Source organism: Heliconius melpomene, chromosome 7 (assembly GCF_056956725.1).
Source record: "Heliconius melpomene rosina isolate 202511_hmr_F chromosome 7, ASM5695672v1, whole genome shotgun sequence".
Classification (NCBI taxonomy): Eukaryota; Metazoa; Arthropoda; class Insecta; order Lepidoptera; family Nymphalidae; genus Heliconius; species Heliconius melpomene.
The window spans coordinates 3,747,498-3,766,585 of NC_140395.1; the positions used below are offsets into that span (position 1 = coordinate 3,747,498).

The window sequence follows — 19,088 nt, forward strand, 5'->3', positions numbered from 1 at the left end:
TACTTCTTTTATTACTAAACAAAATCTATATATTAGGTATATTAGATTCTAAATAGAATTATCCAAGCGCATTTTGCCTTTGTTGCCTTTCGGTCAAGTTTCATGTAAAGATGTATTTGCTGATATAATATTGAAGGCCGAGGGTAAACGTTCAAGGGCGTCTAACAATCTATTAGTGGGCAATGGCCCATGTATTTTTTTATGTATAGTTTTTTTTTAGCTTCACGCTATATCCCGCACACAGCAGGGTAGACAGAGGGAACCTGGGAATCTAATATTAAGACACTACGTTCCCACTTTCCACTAGAATTCTGGAGGCATTGAGTGTTGAGTTGCTGAATTTAACGCCGCGATCTGCCTGGTTACAGAGCGAGGAATTAAGAATATTAAATGAACCCACGACCTGTCGCGCACACTCGCACGCTTGTACCACTGCGCCATAACGGCCTCTAATTGTTTTTAGGTAAAAACTGAAATCGAAGTGATGTATCGCATAATTTCATCAGTAAATAACGTTTGAGTGTTTGTCTATTTAAAACGTCCATTTAAAATGTTAAACAAAAGTTGGCACTAAAACAACGCGGTTGAATATTCAGTGCATAACTCAAAGTTTACTGTTTCTACAACAATTTAGTTTCCTGCGGCCGCTTGCTATATAAATAAAACTATGTTGATTTATTAAATAACGGAAAGAACGGAGAGAATGAGGACGTTGCGACACTGTAACACGCGACGGTAGTGAGTACGATGCCCACTCGGGGGTGATATAATAGGTGATATATATTAAAATAATTTCCATTTTTCCGCTCTTGTAAACAGACAGGCAAGCGGGGTTCTGAGCTTTCCGCCACTCCATACGCAAATTATGAATGAATGAGTCTTAACACTGGAGTCCTGCTTGCTGTGCGGGATACGGCTAGAAGATGTAATAAAAGAAAATGGTTTATCTATTTTAAGAACATATAAATATATATAAATATTTATTACTAGTGGCCCTAGCGCGGCATCGCCCGCTTATTTTTAGGGTTCCGTACTATTTCTTTAGAATTCGGCGGAAAATGGGGAGCGGAGTGTTTTAACAATAGGGTTCTTTCTTTTGGCTTGTTTTAGCTTTTATCTATCATATTTGGAAGTTCAAATATACTTCCAGCTTATACTGGACAATTAGGTTGATCTTTGGTCTTGTTAATAGACCGAGCAAATGAAAATACATAATTCCTTTCCCCGAGTGGGAATAGAATTCACAATCATCGCGTTTATAGCCAGATGCCGCTAGCGGTCTTAATTTGTACGTAAATTATATAAAAAAACAAGTCTTAATCATGTGATGCGAACACCAATTGAAATTATTACGAAATGTCATACGCTCAGTTCAATGTTATACGCGGAGATAAAAAATACAGGTATGTAATTATATATATGAAATTGTTATCCAACAGCCTCTACCTGCGGCTCCGCCTGCGTGGTCAAATGAGAATAACTAGTAAGAGTTGGAGGTGACTTTGATGGCAGGTACCTACAGTGGGTTACATCGAAACGATTATCTAGTCTTTCTCGATAAACCCTGATTAGGACCCTGATTAGGAGGAGAACCCTGAAAATATTTTTGTATTATACGAAAAGTATTTTTCAATTAGATTGGAACCAGTAGTCCTGATATAAGCACCTTCAAGCAAACTTAAAATTTATTAAATAATAGTATGAATTAAATCAATGGTCAATAGTACCTATGTTTAAATTAAGCAACACATAAGTTACTGACAGTGTGTCAGGGTTGTGAATTCAGCTCCGAATTGGTTTAATATTTACTTTTTAAATATTGTCATTTCTTTAGTTTGTTTGTAACGCAGCGTTTAGCGCCGGGAACGTCGTCTAAATGTATGTCATTTCTAATATAACATGTAATATCAAAAAAATATTTCAACTCCTAAGTAGGTAGATGTCTTTAATAAAAATAAAAATAAAATATAATTAACGAATAAATAAAACAAAAATAAGAATAATACATTTTATTTTGAGTGGATATATTAAAAAAAAACCTAACGTTTAATAACTCCCTCCCTGTTGAACTAAATTCTGCAAGATTTCGCTCACACATCGAGTGCAGTGCGCGAGTGCAACACGTACTTAGTACATAATATATGTACATATCATTTAACCTTTTTAAATTTTAATTGGTCAAGGCCGATTAGTTACCGTAATATATCTAAATTGTCGCGGCCATTTTTTTTTCTAATTAAATTCTGTAAAGTGAGGCTGATTTCTTATACATTTGTGTCAGTTTTATATTACACTTTATAAATTTTCTGTGAGTATTTCACTATTTTTAAAAAGATAATGTCAATTTTTTTTATTTTCAACTGGTTTTGTTTTGGCTGAATAAATCGTAACGCTTGCCTATAAATTCACTATAAATAAATATATATATATATATATATATATATATATATATATTTAATTTATTTATAATTATGGTTTCAAACGTTTTTCCTTTTTAAACTATGATTATAAATAAAAATATTATAATAAAATCTTTATAATAAAATAATTTGCGTCATAAAGTGTTATTAATAATAGAGACCTTTAAACCTATATAGGGTAGTTAATAAATCAGTTGCGATCCAGATGACCTAGGTTTTATTCTTTATATTTTTATACGACGGAACACAGATGTGCATCAGCTCCCATTGTTACATTGCTAGTCTCTCGCGTGATACCGACCTATGCAGTGCTCCCTTGTTGAGCACAAAAAAAAACTATTTATATTCTGTTTTGTTTATTTAATCTGTATTTTTTTTGTTTTCTTGGCAAGTAACAGCGAAAATGTTGGTACAGTGTTATTTTTTTTTGGAGTGACAATTTGTTTCTAATTAGTGATTTATTTACAATCTGTATTTTCTTTTATCGTGTGCGTGATTTAAAAAGTATGAGAAAGTGTTAAATACTATACAAAAAAAAAAACCCAATTACTTTTAATTAAAATAAAATTAATCTAACGAATTTTTAATTAGGTATAATTTCGCGCGTTTTATTATATTGGATACATTTAATGCGGCTTTGTAAATCTCTAGTGATGTGACTGCGGCTGTTTGTTATTGATTTATTGCCGGTTCTTAAGTGTATGCTATTTGGCTCTGGACATAGATTGGCCTTTGCCCGCAATTTCGGTTTGAAAAGTGAAACTGGTTATTTAAATCAATTTAAATTTAAATTATAATTAATGATTACGATAAAGATATTATAATTAATTAAGATGTGAAAGTTTCTTATCCTGAATGAGCTTATAAATGTATATTCTCATTTTTATAGTTAACGTGATATATCCCGAAAACAGATGGGTTGGCAAGTGCAAGAAGAAGGAACCTAGTGTTAAGACACTCCGTTCCTCACAGTCCACCCCATTTATGTTTTGCTTAATAATAATATAGGTATTTCGTTATACGATATTTGTAGGAGTTATATGTATGTTGTTTACATCGTTAAAAAGTTTTGTATCCGGATATAAAACTCGTTCATGGTTAAAAGGCAATTTTAAATTGTTTATTGCGTTTCTATTTTATATACGTGTTGTTACAAAAAATAAAAATTACGATAGAAGCCTTATATTGCATGGGAAAAAAATTAAGTCTTTGATGGTGCAGCAGCGCAGCTTTGACTGTAACCCCTACAGTTGTGTATTTAATTCCCACTGGAGGGAATGAATTATTTTAATTTTCTCGTTCTTGACTTAACAAGCAATGTCTCATAATTTGGGCGGAATGTGAAGAACAGAGTGTCTTAGATTCCCTCTGCCTATTCTGACACTGGTTGTATTTTATTTTTTTATATATGTGATATAATATTTGTAATATTTTAAATATTTTTTTGTTACTTTCTCACTATAATATTACAAGGGGGTTTCGCTCGGCGTTCCTCACCCCGGTCGCTTCGCTCGTTATAATAACTAAACAAACATAAAATGAAATCACTTAAAGGATAAAGATGTATTTTTTGTATGTACCTATGTAATAAAAATTACTTACAAAAACATTTTTATATTAATATTTTAATTATAATTGTGAGAATATTGACGATGGTTTCATACCTGTCTAATTCATAACTGATAACAAGTGAATTTCAATGAAATACCAGACATGCTTTACATACCGAAACAAGAGAATACCACAGGTTTCTAGATTCCATAAAATAGATAGATTAATGATTATATGAAAAGGCCGGCACATCGTCTGTCAGTAAACGCGACGGTTGTGGGTTTGATTCTCACTCGGGCAATAAGGTGTTTTCATTTTCTCGCTCCGGTTACAGAAAGAAGGTGCGGCGTTGTATTCCGTTAGTCAACACGCAATGTTTCGGCAATTGTCCGAAAATGATGTCTAGCATTTGTAGTAACGAAGTTTCATACAAACTTTCGACCCCAAAAACAACCCCTTAGAAATCGAATATTGCAAATTCCCGTCTTAGCGAGCACCTACATCCTATAAGTAACTCCTATGCAAAATTTGAGATTCCTAGCACTTGTAGTTTCTGCGATTTCGTGATGAGTGAGTGACCTTTCGATTTTATATATATAGAAGATGATTGCATATGTCCAAGTTGTAATCCTGAAAATGGTACGGAATCCTCGGTGGGCGAGACCGACTCGCACTTTACCGGTTTTTTTCATAAAACCTGTAAAATATTTTTTAATATAAGTGAATAATAAATCGCAACGCCGACGCCATTGAAACAACACATTGTTTACTTTCATTGTTCGAAGAATTAAACTTTTGTGGGATCCCGCCAAGTCATTAATTTTTCGTAGAACATAATATTATATGAAATCTATACCTACATATAATAAGAAAATAAAAATGGCGTCTCTGTACATTGAATATATTAACAAAATAATAATTGAGGGCGGTTTAGGAATAGTAATAGAGCCCAAATCTTACTATCTACTATCTTTACTTATATTATAAAGCTGAAGAGTTTGTTTGGTTCACCGCCATAAACTCAGGAACTACTAGTTTAAAATAAGTTCGAGTTCGAGTTCGACTTTACAAGCGCTCAGAGTCACCTTGAGCACAGAGAGTGTTTTAGCTTTATACATTTGCGTGTTGAGTGGCGCAACTAAACGTCGTGCTTTACCTTCTTACCAAAACGAGGAAATTATAGTTATTCATTTTCCCAAGTGAGAATCGAACACACAACTGCCAGAATAGCCCCAAAACAAGTTTTCAATGTAACATCTATATATATAAAAGGACTTGTCCTCACTGACTGAGGTAAGACGCACGCACAGCCGTAACCGCTGATGATAGAAATGTGAAATTTGGACAAAAGTTTACTTTCGTAATCTGGACATCCACTAAGAAGGGATTTTAAAAAATTATAAGCCTAAAGGGGTGAAATAGGGGTTGTAACTTTGTATGGAAAAAAATTTAATTCGGCACCGATTTTTATAAAATTTGAAATTTAGATTTTTAAAAGTATTTAATTGAATACGTGTTTCATAGTTTTCTAGAATTCTCCCGCTAAGGGTGCAAATAAGGGGTTGAAAGTTTGTATCGATTTTTTTTTAATCGGCACCAATTTTTATAAAATTTGAAATTCAAACTCTTAAAAGTATTTAATTGAATACATGTTTCATGATTTTCTAGAATTCAACCCCTAAAGGTGCAAATAAGGGGTTGAAAGTTTGTATGGAAAAATCTTCAAATCGCCACCGATTTTTACAAAATTTGAAATTTCGACTCTTAAAAATATTTCATTGAACACATGTTTCATGGTTTATTAGAATTCACCCCTAAATAAGCTAGCGAAGCTGCGCGCGTCCGCTAGTTTGGATATAAATCCTAAACAACATTTGCCTTTCTAGTTTCTTATCAGTTTCTGAACGCAGTCGTTAACAATATTCTAATAATAAAATTCCTTAATAAAATGCCTTCTTCCGTGAATAATTTGATAACTAATTGATTTTTACGCACACGGTATGGTAGCCTTCGATTTGCCATCGTTTTTATAGTATTTACACTTTGTAAGAAGAATAAGAGTTTAGAATTGCAAGTAGTTACTTACAATATTACTTTTTACAGCTCCAGGCTTTTTCTTTCTTTCTTTACATAGCAAAGTAGAAGGAAGGAACATAGTGTTAAGACATTGCTCTCAACTTTCCACGTTAAGGTGGCAGAACCCAACGAAAATAGTTCATCCGCCGGGGTGAAGTTCTACAAACTGAAGTGCACTAATTTAATAATTCTATAAAGTCAGATTTTACTAAAAACTAACTAGCTATAAAGAAGCTTTTATAAGAAACTGTTGATTTTGAACCAATTGAAAGTTTTTGAGTTACTTCGCTCTTATTTTGAACGTGTAATATTATGTTTATAAAAGAAATAAAAAAACTCATTGTTTTGCTTCACCATTTTAATCTATGGTAATATCTCTGACTGTACGCAATGGGTGTCAGTTCAAAAACAACTTGTGAAACTTATTCTAATAGTAAAAAAAATTGAAAACGTATAGAATGTATGCAATAGACAGTATCTAAATATATAAGCAAATATAATCTCTATAAATTAAAAGTAAATCGTGGTTTAGTTCCATTACGCAATGTCAAATTAATTGTGTGATGGGTGGGGAACGGAGAGTCTTAGCATCAGGTATGAGGAAAAAAAAAGCTTTTTTTTAATTATAAAATAAACGCATTTTTTTTTACATTTAAACTACGATATATTAAAATTAATTTGATGGCGGTCTTGCGTGCAAATACATGCACTAAGCTATTACGGAAAATTACATTTTTATTGAGGTTACTGGTAGGCAGGGGCACAAGCGATGAATCGAAGTGCGATTGTAAACGTGACAGGTTGTGGGGTTCGATTCTCATTCGAGGAAATGAAATATGTGATATTTTCATTTTCTTGTCCTGGTAACGAGGTAAAGCGCTTCTGCTACTCTTCAGGAAATGCCTCCAGAATTCGGACATTGGGGAACGGAAATGTCTTAATGGAGTCGGTACGTATTGCCGTAAGAACCCTGAAGTTAACATATGAAGAAAACATTTGGAGAAATACTAGGCTTAAATATAAGCTGTATCCCTTATATAGGCGGACCGAACCTAGTGTTAATGCGGTCCCTTAGCCAACGCACTGCCAAATTTATGAAACATTGGGTGCTGAGAAGCGGAATCCTCAACGCCGCTCTTCGTCCACCAGAGCGGGAAAATGAAATTAAATCAAATATAGTAATCATTCCCCTGAGTGGAGATCCTACGAGCAAACAGTCATACGCAATGGGACATTGCGGCACGAAAAGAAATTACATTTATTATTTAGTGGGGAACGGAGAGTCCTAACACTAGGTTCCCTCTGTCTATCCTGCTATGTGCGGGATACAGCGTGAAGCGTTATATAATTAAATCACCATATTCTTCATGGCATAGGTGTTGCCCTTTATTCTATTCTAGTACAGTGAGTTAGGCTTCTATTAAAGCTAGCGCTAAACGAGTTACAGCTGGCTAGTCAACCGTGTTTGTCTATTGATGAATGATTGAGATGCAGAAACTAACCTATATATGCTATTTATTTTTATCTGAATTTAATCCAAGGAACCTTCGTGACCGTGAACGGGACGGTTGTGGGTTCTATTAGCATTCGTGGGAATGTATTATTTTCATTTCCTGGCTTAAGTGTTAAGTGTCGTCACTTGTTCAATGTTTCGAAAATGAGGCTGTGAGAGAGAACGGAGTGTGTTAACATTAGTTTCCCTCTGCCTACCCAGCTATATACCTTAGAACTCTCAAAACCTAAAATAAAATCACAGTGTGATCACCTGTAATCAAAGGGTTAAAGATTTAATTTTTTTTGTTTTTATTCACATAGTGAACTCGAGCTTTATAGAATCGGACCGGTTGACCAGTGAAATGTCATTTAGGACCAAGCTGACACTATACAGAACCTGTAGTCGCCCTATTGAGAACTTCGCGTACCCTGAAATGGATCTTCCTCAGAGATTCCAAACCAACATTCTTGTTATTTGACATTAATTAACTCTGAAGGCACTATTAATACCTCCATTTAAACTTCCGTAAACAGATAATGTTATTAGTATAGTATAGAGTTCCTATTAGAAATGCAATTTAGTGTCCACTCAATAGTTGTGCTATGAAGTTTCTCCTTGTAAGTGTCTCCTTGGTTTATAACTGTTTATGTTTGTTTATGGTTTGTAACTTTTGATAGGTCGTGGGTTCGGTTCTCATCTAAGCTGTAATAAAAAAATGTATAAATATATATGGAACTAGGTCCTACCTGGATAATAAATTAATAGAATTACGATTAATTCGTATAGAATGTATAATTAATGTACAATAGAGGCCAGTGGTGGAGGTCGAAGAGGAACAAGCATGCGACTAAAGTGTAAACGCAGCCGGTTCTGGGTTTGATTCCAGGTTCCTCCACTCAGCACTCAATGCCCCCTGATTTCGGTGGAAAGTGAGGAACGGAAATGCCATAATGAGAACAGTGTCTTAATGCTGGATTCCCAGGTTCCCTCTGGCTACTGTACTGTGATAGTTATAAAGTGTGAAGCTAAAAAATGATAAGAAACAAAAATATCAGCTACCCGTTTCACGGATGGGTTAAAAATCGATAGAAATTTTTATTTTCACTGTGCGTGGGTCGGGTGAAATAGGTTCCAACCTCCACATATAGTACCTACGTGAGTTATAAATGTTCAAATTACCTGCCGTAGATTTTTTTCTATTAACACAGAAGTGTTGACCCATAAATAGAAAGAATCTTGTGTTAAAATGAAAGGTGGCGGAATTTAACTCTGCGTTTTGTCTAACCATTTTGAAATAGCGAAGATTCTTTTAAATATGTGACATTCCCCCGACGTGGGAGATGAATCGGAAACTGTTTGGGTTTAGTGAAAATAATAAGATCTTTGAATTTCGCGATTATTACCTACAGATTTTAATAAATGGATGGCGGTCGTTTGATATAATAATTGTGTCAATAGGATGCCACCTCAGTCTACCCGTGTCCACGGACTACTGCAAAGTGTTCGAAACGTCGGGTTTCCAGAAATATATAATATACTAGCGGCTCGCCCGCGGCTTTGCCTGCGTGAACTACGTTATTATTAATTTCTGTCTCCATGAGCACCTACGTCCTATAAGTGAGGTCCATGCAAAATTTGAGCATCCTAGCATTTGTAGAAACGAAGTTTCATACAAACTTTCAACCCCAAAAACTACCCCTTAGAAGTCGAATATTGAAAATTCCCGTCTTAGCGAGCACGTACGTCCTATAAGTAACTCCTATGCAAAATATGAGATTCCTAGCACTTGTAGTTTCTGAGATTTCGTGATGAGTGAGTGACCTTTCGATTTTATATATATAGATACACGATTAATTCGGTTAAATAATTCGGTTTCATTCATTGAAAATAATAATTAGTTACAACTAGTTACAAGGCTACATTAGTAATAAAAAGTCTCCACTTTCCTCCATATTCGAGACATTGTGTGTTGAATAGCGGAACCCAACGCCACATTTTTATTTTCTAGAGCAGGGTTTACCAGCAAATAAGTACATAAGTATATGAATTATATTTAAAATCAAATAATGAACTAGATTGCCTTCATGCCGTAAATGTGTTTAACATTGCTAGCAATGTAGCGCAGTAATGGACTTCTTATATGTAGGTACCTAGTTGCCAGTAGTATTTTGCTCGTGATGATAGTGGGTTCGAATTTAATTTGATACAAATTTCATATTTATAGTTAAGGTTTATCGTTGCGGACTAGGACTGAACGTGGCGATTATAGGTTTCAATTTCATTAAAGGAAAATATTTTTCCGTCTTAGCCGCGTCGTTGAGTTCAATTAACACACGCAATATCCCGAATTCGGGTGGAAAGTGGAGAATGGAGTATCTTAACACCAGGTTCTGCCTATCTGCCTGTCAAAGTCCAATATTTTGCAAATTAATAATGTTCTAAAAACGTTTCAAAAGGCCGAATGAATTTTCTTTCCTCAGTGCAGAATAACAGCTTAAAAATGTTAAAGCTACACTTATCGAGTTATTTCACTCCAGAGACTTTTAGCTTCGTCTTTCATTTGTTTAGTTTTATTGAATGAGCATATTTAACACGCTTATATTATAGGTCGAGCTGTAACTAAGTAACTACGAAATAAAATCTAAGAATCTAAATTACACGTACTTGATGATAATTTAAAATTATGGTACCGAGGAGTCGGTCTGGTGATGGAATTGGAAGTTGGGTGGTGGAACCTAAGACTGGCAATAAGTAAACATATAAAGTTTGTGCTCATTACATTCGTGTGATTAATTTCTAAACTATTAATTATTTTAAATAATTTCCTGAGATGCTAAATTGTGATAGCCTAGTTTCAATCTATCAAAGATATTCTTCGCTTTGATAAATGATAGTAGCTACAGAGTACATTTCATTATCATTCGATCAAGAGTATTTAGGTCAGCGACGTCCAAGTTAACTTACATATGTATATAGAACTGATATTTAGTTCTTAGGACAAATTATACGTGTACCTAGTTCTAAATCTGTCAACGCGACAGCTGCAAGTACGATTTCCATTTAATTTTTATAAAATGATTATTTTTGAACTAGCCGACCTGGGCGGCTTCGCCCGCTTGAACTATACGAATGTTTATTAAATATGTTTATTATTTTCAGTTGATAGTTTGAATTCTAATAAGTTTTATTTGACTTTTATACATCTATTTCTATATAGAGGCCAACCTGACGCAGTGATATAGTGTCTTGACTGTAAATACGATGGGTAGGAGTTCGGTACCAATTAGAGTCATTTTAGATTTATAATTATTTACCTCCTCTGACAAAGCATGATATTTAGTTTCGACGTTCAACGCAATGTTTTTAATTCGGGTGGAAAGCGGTAACGGAGTGTCTTGACACTAGTAACCCTGCTTACCCTGCAATCTAGGCTAAAACGTAATTTGAGAGCTATTCTTATTACATCACCGACCCTCGAGCCGTATAGGATTGGATGTAGAACTCTGCACCGCACTTTATCCCATATACACCAGGAAAAGGAAATACAAGGAAAAGTATTGAATTTTGTCGTCCTTTCAAATGAGAACATTTAATAATTAATCAGCTTCACGCTATATCATGTACACACCGCGATAGGCAGAGGGAAACCTAATGTTAAGACACTCCATTGCCCACTTTTCGCCGAATTTTTCGAGTGTCGAAACTTAACGCCGGGCCTTAGTGTCAGAGCGAGGAAATGAAAATATTCATTCCCCCGAGTGATATTTAATAATTTCGACCGTTTAATAATCTCATGCTAATATTTTGATATAAATTAGGTTTTATAATATTAACATGCCTATTTACATCGTTTTATATGAACAAATTAGTGTTCCGCTCATAGCTTCCCCTTCGTTGACCACGTAATTACCACGTAGCTACTTAGTTATTTAGGTTTCTGATAGTTGAGCGCACGAAAATGTGTTTTTTGACATTATTAAATCTTTGATATTTTCGAATTTACTCAAAATTAATGCATGTGTATCGTAAATATGAACCTTACGCATCGAATTACTCTGTCTATTAGTGAAAACAGCTTTAAAATCCGTTGCGTTCTTTGAAAGTCTATGGGAACATGTAAAAATAAAAGATATTTCAACTGGGATATGAACTAGTAACCCTTGCCTTAAATAAGAAATGCATAAAATCAACATTTTTGAAGCTAAAATAGCCCTTAATGTATGTAATAGATGATGTTATTAATAACATGTGATCTATGTTTAGATATTGAGAAATCCAGCGCGTGATTTACTGGATATGCGTAGTATGTTTCTTCGTACTTTGTAATATTTGCCCTTTGAAAGTCATTCAATAGGTACTTTCATTTATTGGAACGAAGTTTTGGAACGAAGTTCCTTACGGCAGGCTTGGAAGGGATAGGGATTTCGCTGCGTGACCGAACTGAAAAAAATATGATAGTAAAACCGTAAGAAAAATGCGCGGAATAAAACCGTGTTAAATGAGACGTGCGCAGGCGCGACTGTCGCATACACAGACGAGTAGTGTATATTACCTTTCTCCCTCTTTCTTTTTTTAGTTGATAATTTGAATTACGATGTTTTTTTATTTTAAGTAATTTATTATTTCCTAAAATACTGAATTTCCTAAATACTTTCTTGTACTTAAATAAAAACTAATCAGCAAAATTTAAGAGAAAAATCAAGAAAACCTACATAAAATTGAGCACGACTTTTTTTGCAATTTGTGTCGATTCTTATTCATTAGCCGAAGGAACTTCGTTCCTACCTGGTGTCCCACGACACCACACCATTGTTTTTTTTAATTTACACGTTTCAGGTAGGCAAAGAAAATGTAGTGTTAAGATACTTCATTCTCTACTTATGGACTTTATTAAGACATAGCTTGTTGAGTGGCGGGACTCACCGCCGCCGTACCAGACATGAATAATAAAAATTATTTTAATATAATTACTCCCACGAATGCACCCAACTCGAAAAGACTCATATTTAGTTTAAATTGCTTAGGCTTATTATGTTTTTTTTTATGAGAAAATTTACACAACCTAAGTTTATTTTTCATACGAAAATCAAGTTTTTGAAAAATATTTACTAGATATTAAATATATGTATTAGTTAAAATATTTTACATTTATTTAATATTTTCATCTCCTCGTTCTGGTAACGATGCAAAGCGAGTCGTTTCGTTCTGCCACTCAACACGCAATGCCTCCAAAATTCTGGGCACTTATGTGTCTTAATGGGAACGGAGTGTTTTAACACTAGGATCCCGTAAGGGTTTTAGTATAAAGCTAAAAAAGACTATTACATCTCTTAGGTACTTTCGTCTACTAAGTATTTATTGATATAGAAGTAGGTATTACAGATAATCTCACAGATACTTTGACTATGAGTGTTCACGTGCAAATATGAAACGTGCTGCATAATAGAAGTTATATAAGAAGCACTTAGATTTGCTACGAGTAGCTAAGGTGTATATTTTATCATCATGTGAATTGTATAGGTATTCATTCAATAAATAAAACAAAATTAAAATAAATTTTAACCATATTGTATAGACAATATCTTTACAATATTTTTTTTTATAAAGTGTACTATATCAAAATTTAATTCAAATTCAAAATTACCATAGATAAAATACAAAAAAAAAACTAATTAATCCATATTTTCAAAGCTCAAATTAACTATGACATAATTTTGAGATCATTGTCTTGAATAAAACTAAGCTAATAAAAAAAAAAACAGAAATGTCACTGTCAAAATGTTTTTTTAAGTAAAATAAAACGTGCACAAAAAGCGATCTAAATGCCTTCCACCGGAATACTGAAACAACCCACCATCATGGAGGAGACCAGCGCATCGTTGAGGAAACGACACTCCGTTATATCTGGGAGGAGTGATTTTTGTAAGTTTATTAATTTATAACGTGAGTAAAATGTTTGGTAAACAACATTGTAAATGTAGAATTGTGTTCAATTTCCACATACTGCTGCCTGTTTTTTTTGTCTGTTGAGTGGCGAAACTCGACGCCGCCAGAATGGGCCTACCTCCATTGGGAATACGGCTTCGGCTTCACCTCTACCATATTGGAAGTAACTAAGAGTTATGGATGACAAGCTAAGTGCCAGAAGTAATTCTGAGTATAGTGGATTTGGTGTACAAAAGATAAACGTGATATAATATAGCCAATAACCGACAAATGGACTATCCAATACAAAAATATTTGTTCAATTTGAACCAATAGTTCCTAAGATTAGCGTGCTTAACCGGATTTATAATATTAGATATTTATATTAGATTTGCAGAATTATATATATATTTTCAATCTCTTTCAGGGTCATCCTCCGATGAAGATGAAGGTGTACAGCCCCACGAAAAGGCTATAGCAGCGGGACAACCAAACCCACCACACTGTGTTCGTAACGTCGACCAGCATGCCTTCGGGAGACGTGAGATAGAGATCGCTGAACAAGAAATGCCGGGAATAATGGCTTTAAGAGCCCGCGCCAAGGATGATAAGCCTTTGAAAGATGCCAAGGTAATTTTGGAGATTGAATGTAAAATTTTTTTCAGGGGAGGTAGAGGGAACCTAGGGTTAACGCACTTCTCAAGAATTGGATGAAAAGTGGGAACGGTAGTTGTATAAATGTGACATTTACAGGTATGTATGTATACGTAAAAACGCGCTGTAGTATATTTAACACGGACCGTTTTTCCTTCAATGAATTCCACCCCCCGACCATCCTGTTTATTCAGATTTTAGATATGTTTTTAAGGTTCCAACAGACACTACATTTCATTACATTCCACCATTCAATACTTGCAAAAATTTTTTTTTGCTTGGGCGATAAAGTAGGATTTATCATTCACAAATCGGGGTGGCTTATCAATCGCGAAAAAGGAAAACCTTTTAAAATTATAGATTTAGGTCATCCATTTAAAACCTACACTCTTTGTAACGAATATAGAATGAAATCGATCAGAATGATATTTGGGTTGCGTGATTGCAGCCACGTTGTTCTATGACTGACGTACCTTTGATTCTCGTCAAACTAGAATTTAGTAGAAATTTTGTTGATAAAAATAGAAGTAGTATTTGAATATGGTGTATAAATTTTGTCTATAATGCTTTAAGAACTGGTAAGCGGTATAGTTATTTGGTAGGCAGGGGAACCTGGTAACCCAGTATTATGACTCTTCCTTTTCTCACTCTCCGTCGAATTCTGGAGGCATTGTATTATGTTGCGTGGCGGAGCTGAAAGCAGCGCTCTGTCTCTTTACCAGAGTAAGAAAATGAATAAGTTAAATATTTCCTATCCTCTAATACAAACCCATAACCTGCGCCATGACTGGTGTCATTAATTTTTTCATTATTTATTTATTTTTTGTTTACTGTTTATCAGCTATACCCTTTTTTTCACATGGCGGGGTAGTCTAGACACTCCGTTCCTTGCTTCCCGTTTAAATTAGAGACGTAGCGTGTTCGTAGTGAAACGAAAATATATAAAATCTAATCATATTCCCCGGATTGGAATCGAATCTACAACTATCGCGTCTAATAATCACATGTTAAAGTTTTATAAACACAAAATATTGTTTTCCAGATTGTAGGCTGCACACACATAAATGCTCAAACTGCGGTACTAATAGAGACATTAGCTGCTCTAGGCGCTACTGTGCGTTGGGCCGCTTGTAACATTTACAGTACACAGAATGAAGTTGCTGCAGCTTTGGCACATGCTGGTAAGTACAAATTAGGATAAAACATCGTGGCTTGGTTATATCGCGTTTTGTTTGAGGGATTAGTCATGTTTTTTAATAATCTATCCCGCACATAACAGGGTAGTCAGAGGAAACCTGGGAACCTAGTGTTAAAACGCTCTGTCCCAATTAAGAACCTTCCGTTCCAAAGATATAATAGGTACATATAATTAAAAAAAAAAGATGACATTGAACCATGGTATGTCTTGATAGTTTTCACATGGTAATGGTAAATTTGATCTTGTATGTAATTTAAACTTTATAGATAACTAGAAGTAAAAATTAAATAAAACTTTTGTTAATTTATAATTTAATTAACACATTTACAAATTTAAACAATTTACGTATAACGTGGGTTCAGTCATAGTCGTCTATGAATAAAAATAATTAAACAAAAAAAGAATACATATTTTTATTAAATTATCTATTTAATTGTTTTCCATTGCTCTCCAGGTTACGCAATTTTCGCGTGGCGTGGCGAAAGCGAAGAAGCTTTCTGGTGGTGCATAGACCAATGCTGCACTCCCACAGGGACGTGGCAACCAAATATGATACTAGATGACGGTGGTGATGCTACGCATCTGATGCTGAAGAAACATCCTAATACGTTCAAACAGATTAAAGGTATTTGTATTAGTGTTTGCTTTGACCGATCCGACCGAGTAGATTTTGCTTAATTTAAGTTCATTTTTATGATTGATTTGGGTTGAATTAAGTTGAATATTGTACAACCAATGCTACACTCCCTCTGGTACTTGGCAACCAAATATGTTATTAGATAACGAAAACGTCATTAAAGATATATAAAAACTATATGTTAATAATATTATTTATTTACAGGTATTGTAGAAGAAAGCGAAACGGGAGTGCACAGACTATATCAATTAAGTAAAGCTGGTAAATTATGTGTGCCAGCTATGAACGTCAACGACTCGGTCACGAAAACTAAGTTTGATAATTTTTATTCTTGTAGGTGAGTGTGTGTTTGAATTTTGATATGTATTGATCTTTTATAAAAGTAATTAAAATAGAATATATTCTCTAGAATTAGGTGGTGGATGGGGAAAAGAGTGTCTTAACTCTAGTTTTCCTCTGCCTAACCTGCTCTCGTGAAGCTAAAAAAATTCAGTATTAAATATTTTTTCCTATCTTTTCCAGGGAAAGTATAATAGATGCTCTAAAACGCAGTACAGATCTAATGTTTGGCGGTAAACAGCTAGTTGTGTGCGGCTACGGCGAAGTCGGCAAGGGATGTTGTCAAGCGTTGAAGGCGTTGGGATGTGTTGTATGTGTTGTTTTGCTTAAATTAAAAAAATGTATGTGTAAAAAATATATTTTAAAAAAAATTTGAATTTGAACCCACACTCATAAAATATTAAATTGTTTTTTTTAAATTCGTTAAAATAATTTTCTTTTTAATGGAAAGATAGTGGTTCTAGTTTTAAAATTTCATTTCATTTTGAGACCGACGTGTGCACACGATGGTAATGGGTTCGATTAATACTCAGGGGAATTGTTTAGTTAATTTTTTTCGGTTTGATTTTAATGCTCGAAGATTGTGCGGAAAGGGGGAAGAGAATCTCAACGCTAAATTTGTGTCTATCCTCCGTCTCCGTGAAGCTTAAATATTAAACGTGTATATTTTTTCAGGTATACGTAACGGAAATCGATCCAATATGCGCATTACAAGCCGCCATGGATGGCTTTAGAGTTGTCAAGTTAAATGAGGTAAATATTATTTTATTATGTTATATTATGTTACATGACGTTAATAAGTTCCATGTAACCCACTGTACATGCGGTTAGAGCTACATTCAGATCTTAAAATGTCTCATATGTCAATCTTATTTCTTATTTTATTATATTACATTTTTTTTTATTTTATAAATGTGAAAGTTTGCGTGGATATTTCTTTATTCCACTTTTATGCGTAAACTACTGAACGGATTAAGATGAAACTTTACAGTAATATAGCTTATACATAAGAAGAAGAATTATTTAGACAACAAAATAATTTAAGTATTTTTCTTTAAAGGTAATCCGTCAAGTCGACTTAGTGATAACAGCTACTGGTAATAAAGGTGTAGTAACACGGGAACATATGGAGAGAATGAAAAACGGCTGCGTCGTGTGCAACATGGGGCACAGTAACACTGAGATCGACGTGCACTCTCTTCGAACCCCCGACCTGTTGTGGGAGAGAGTTAGAAATCAGGTAATTGAGCTTATATAAAAAATGTTCACATTATAATTTAAACATTTTTCCTAAAACCAATTTTTTACATATGAAAATTTTTTCTTGTAATAATTAAAACTATAAATAAACAAATGATTTTTTTATATCTTTTTATATTTTTATGTTTATTTTATGAAAACAACACAACTTTTATATAAAAATAAAATAATAACGTATCATAAAAAAAAGGAATAAGTGGTGGAAAAGGATATCTTTCAGACATTAGATAGTATGTGTATCGATACAGATTATATAGAAAAATATATCTTATTGTTTAGAACATTTAGAAGTGTGAATTAAGGTTTTCCTAATTCAACTATTGTAGTCCAGTTATACTTAAAGTATTACGAGCTTAATATAATTGAAAAAAGAACATAAAAATTACATAAGCTGTCAACTCGACAGTTATTCAGCCATATCAAAACAGTTTGATTTAATTGTTATTGTGTCTGCCAATCAGAAAGGAATAAAAACATAAGAAAGCCACCGCTTACAGTCCAAAACAGCAAATTTTTATATGCACCTGTAATAAAAAAAGGAATATTTCTATTTAAAAATATATGTATTCATTATAATCTGTAAATATTTTATTATATAAGTAATATTTATAATTTATATTAAGCTGGACACACCGGCAGTTGTAAGTCAGAACGTAGTAAATGTTTTTAAAAAAAAACTGGCATATATAGCATGTTCTTCTTATCCGCGCAGCCATTTTAAATGTATAAATATTATTTATTTGTATTATTATTTTCCACTAACTTTCTAGTAGCTTCCCTCTTCAAGCAAAATGTGTCTTGCTTAAACACACTTCAAATATGTTAAAATGTGAAACTTAGATTTTCAATAAAAAAAAAACATTATATAGAAAAAATATATATGTATGTATATGCATGGAAGCTTTTAATTGTGTATTTTAATTAATAATAATATATATATTTAATTTGTTAGAATTACTTCTATTATTTTCGCTATAGAAAAAGTTTATAAAACACAATAACTAACACAACTTATTAAAGTTCATATGAATACTATGTTCACTCTTAAATGAATATTAGAGGGTGGATAGTGATTCTCCCTTCTGGTATTCATTCATTTTATTAAAAAAAAAGATACGATATGTTGTAAAATATACAAAAAAAATCACTTTTGCATGAATCAATGTAATAAAATAGCATTTTTCTAAAAAAAATACATATACACCGTATTCATAAAAAGGTGGACCACATAATATGGGGTAACGGCAAACGTATAGTCCTTCTCGCCGAGGGCCGCCTTGCCAACCTCTGCTGTTCGTCGCTGCCGTCGTTCGTGGTGTCCGTGACGGCGGCCACGCAGGCGCTTGCGCTTATTGAGCTTTATAATGCACCGCAACATCGGTATAAGGTGAGAGTTAAAGAATTTGTATTCGTGTGTGTTTGTGTCAGGGAGAAAGAGTGTATGTGTCAGAGTAAGAGATTTCCATATAAGGTAAGATGGGGAGGGGATATCAGTAATGGTTGTATGTTTGATTTAATCTCATTTTTTTATGT

The 19,088-nt window shown here is 33.8% G+C and overlaps 1 protein-coding gene across 3 annotated transcripts in view; it reads left to right on the forward strand.

The window, feature by feature from the left end:
- AhcyL1 (Adenosylhomocysteinase like 1) overlaps positions 1-19,088 on the forward strand; it is a 33,526-nt gene that overhangs the window by 12,136 nt on the left and 2,302 nt on the right. The window contains exons 1-10 of one of the 3 annotated variants that reach the window (XM_085187699.1): positions 2,097-2,308; positions 13,334-13,464; positions 13,895-14,097; positions 15,164-15,302; positions 15,774-15,944; positions 16,161-16,293; positions 16,479-16,605; positions 16,971-17,048; positions 17,356-17,535; positions 18,775-18,942. In XM_085187699.1, the coding sequence (XP_085043825.1) occupies positions 13,365-13,464; positions 13,895-14,097; positions 15,164-15,302; positions 15,774-15,944; positions 16,161-16,293; positions 16,479-16,605; positions 16,971-17,048; positions 17,356-17,535; positions 18,775-18,942 (1,299 nt within the window). In that variant the 5' untranslated portion in view covers positions 2,097-2,308; positions 13,334-13,364. Of the gene's footprint in view, positions 1-2,096; positions 2,309-13,233; positions 13,465-13,894; positions 14,098-15,163; positions 15,303-15,773; positions 15,945-16,160; positions 16,294-16,478; positions 16,606-16,970; positions 17,049-17,355; positions 17,536-18,774; positions 18,943-19,088 lie in introns of those variants that run through there. The other 2 variants (XM_085187698.1, XM_085187697.1) reach the window with 2 other exon arrangements.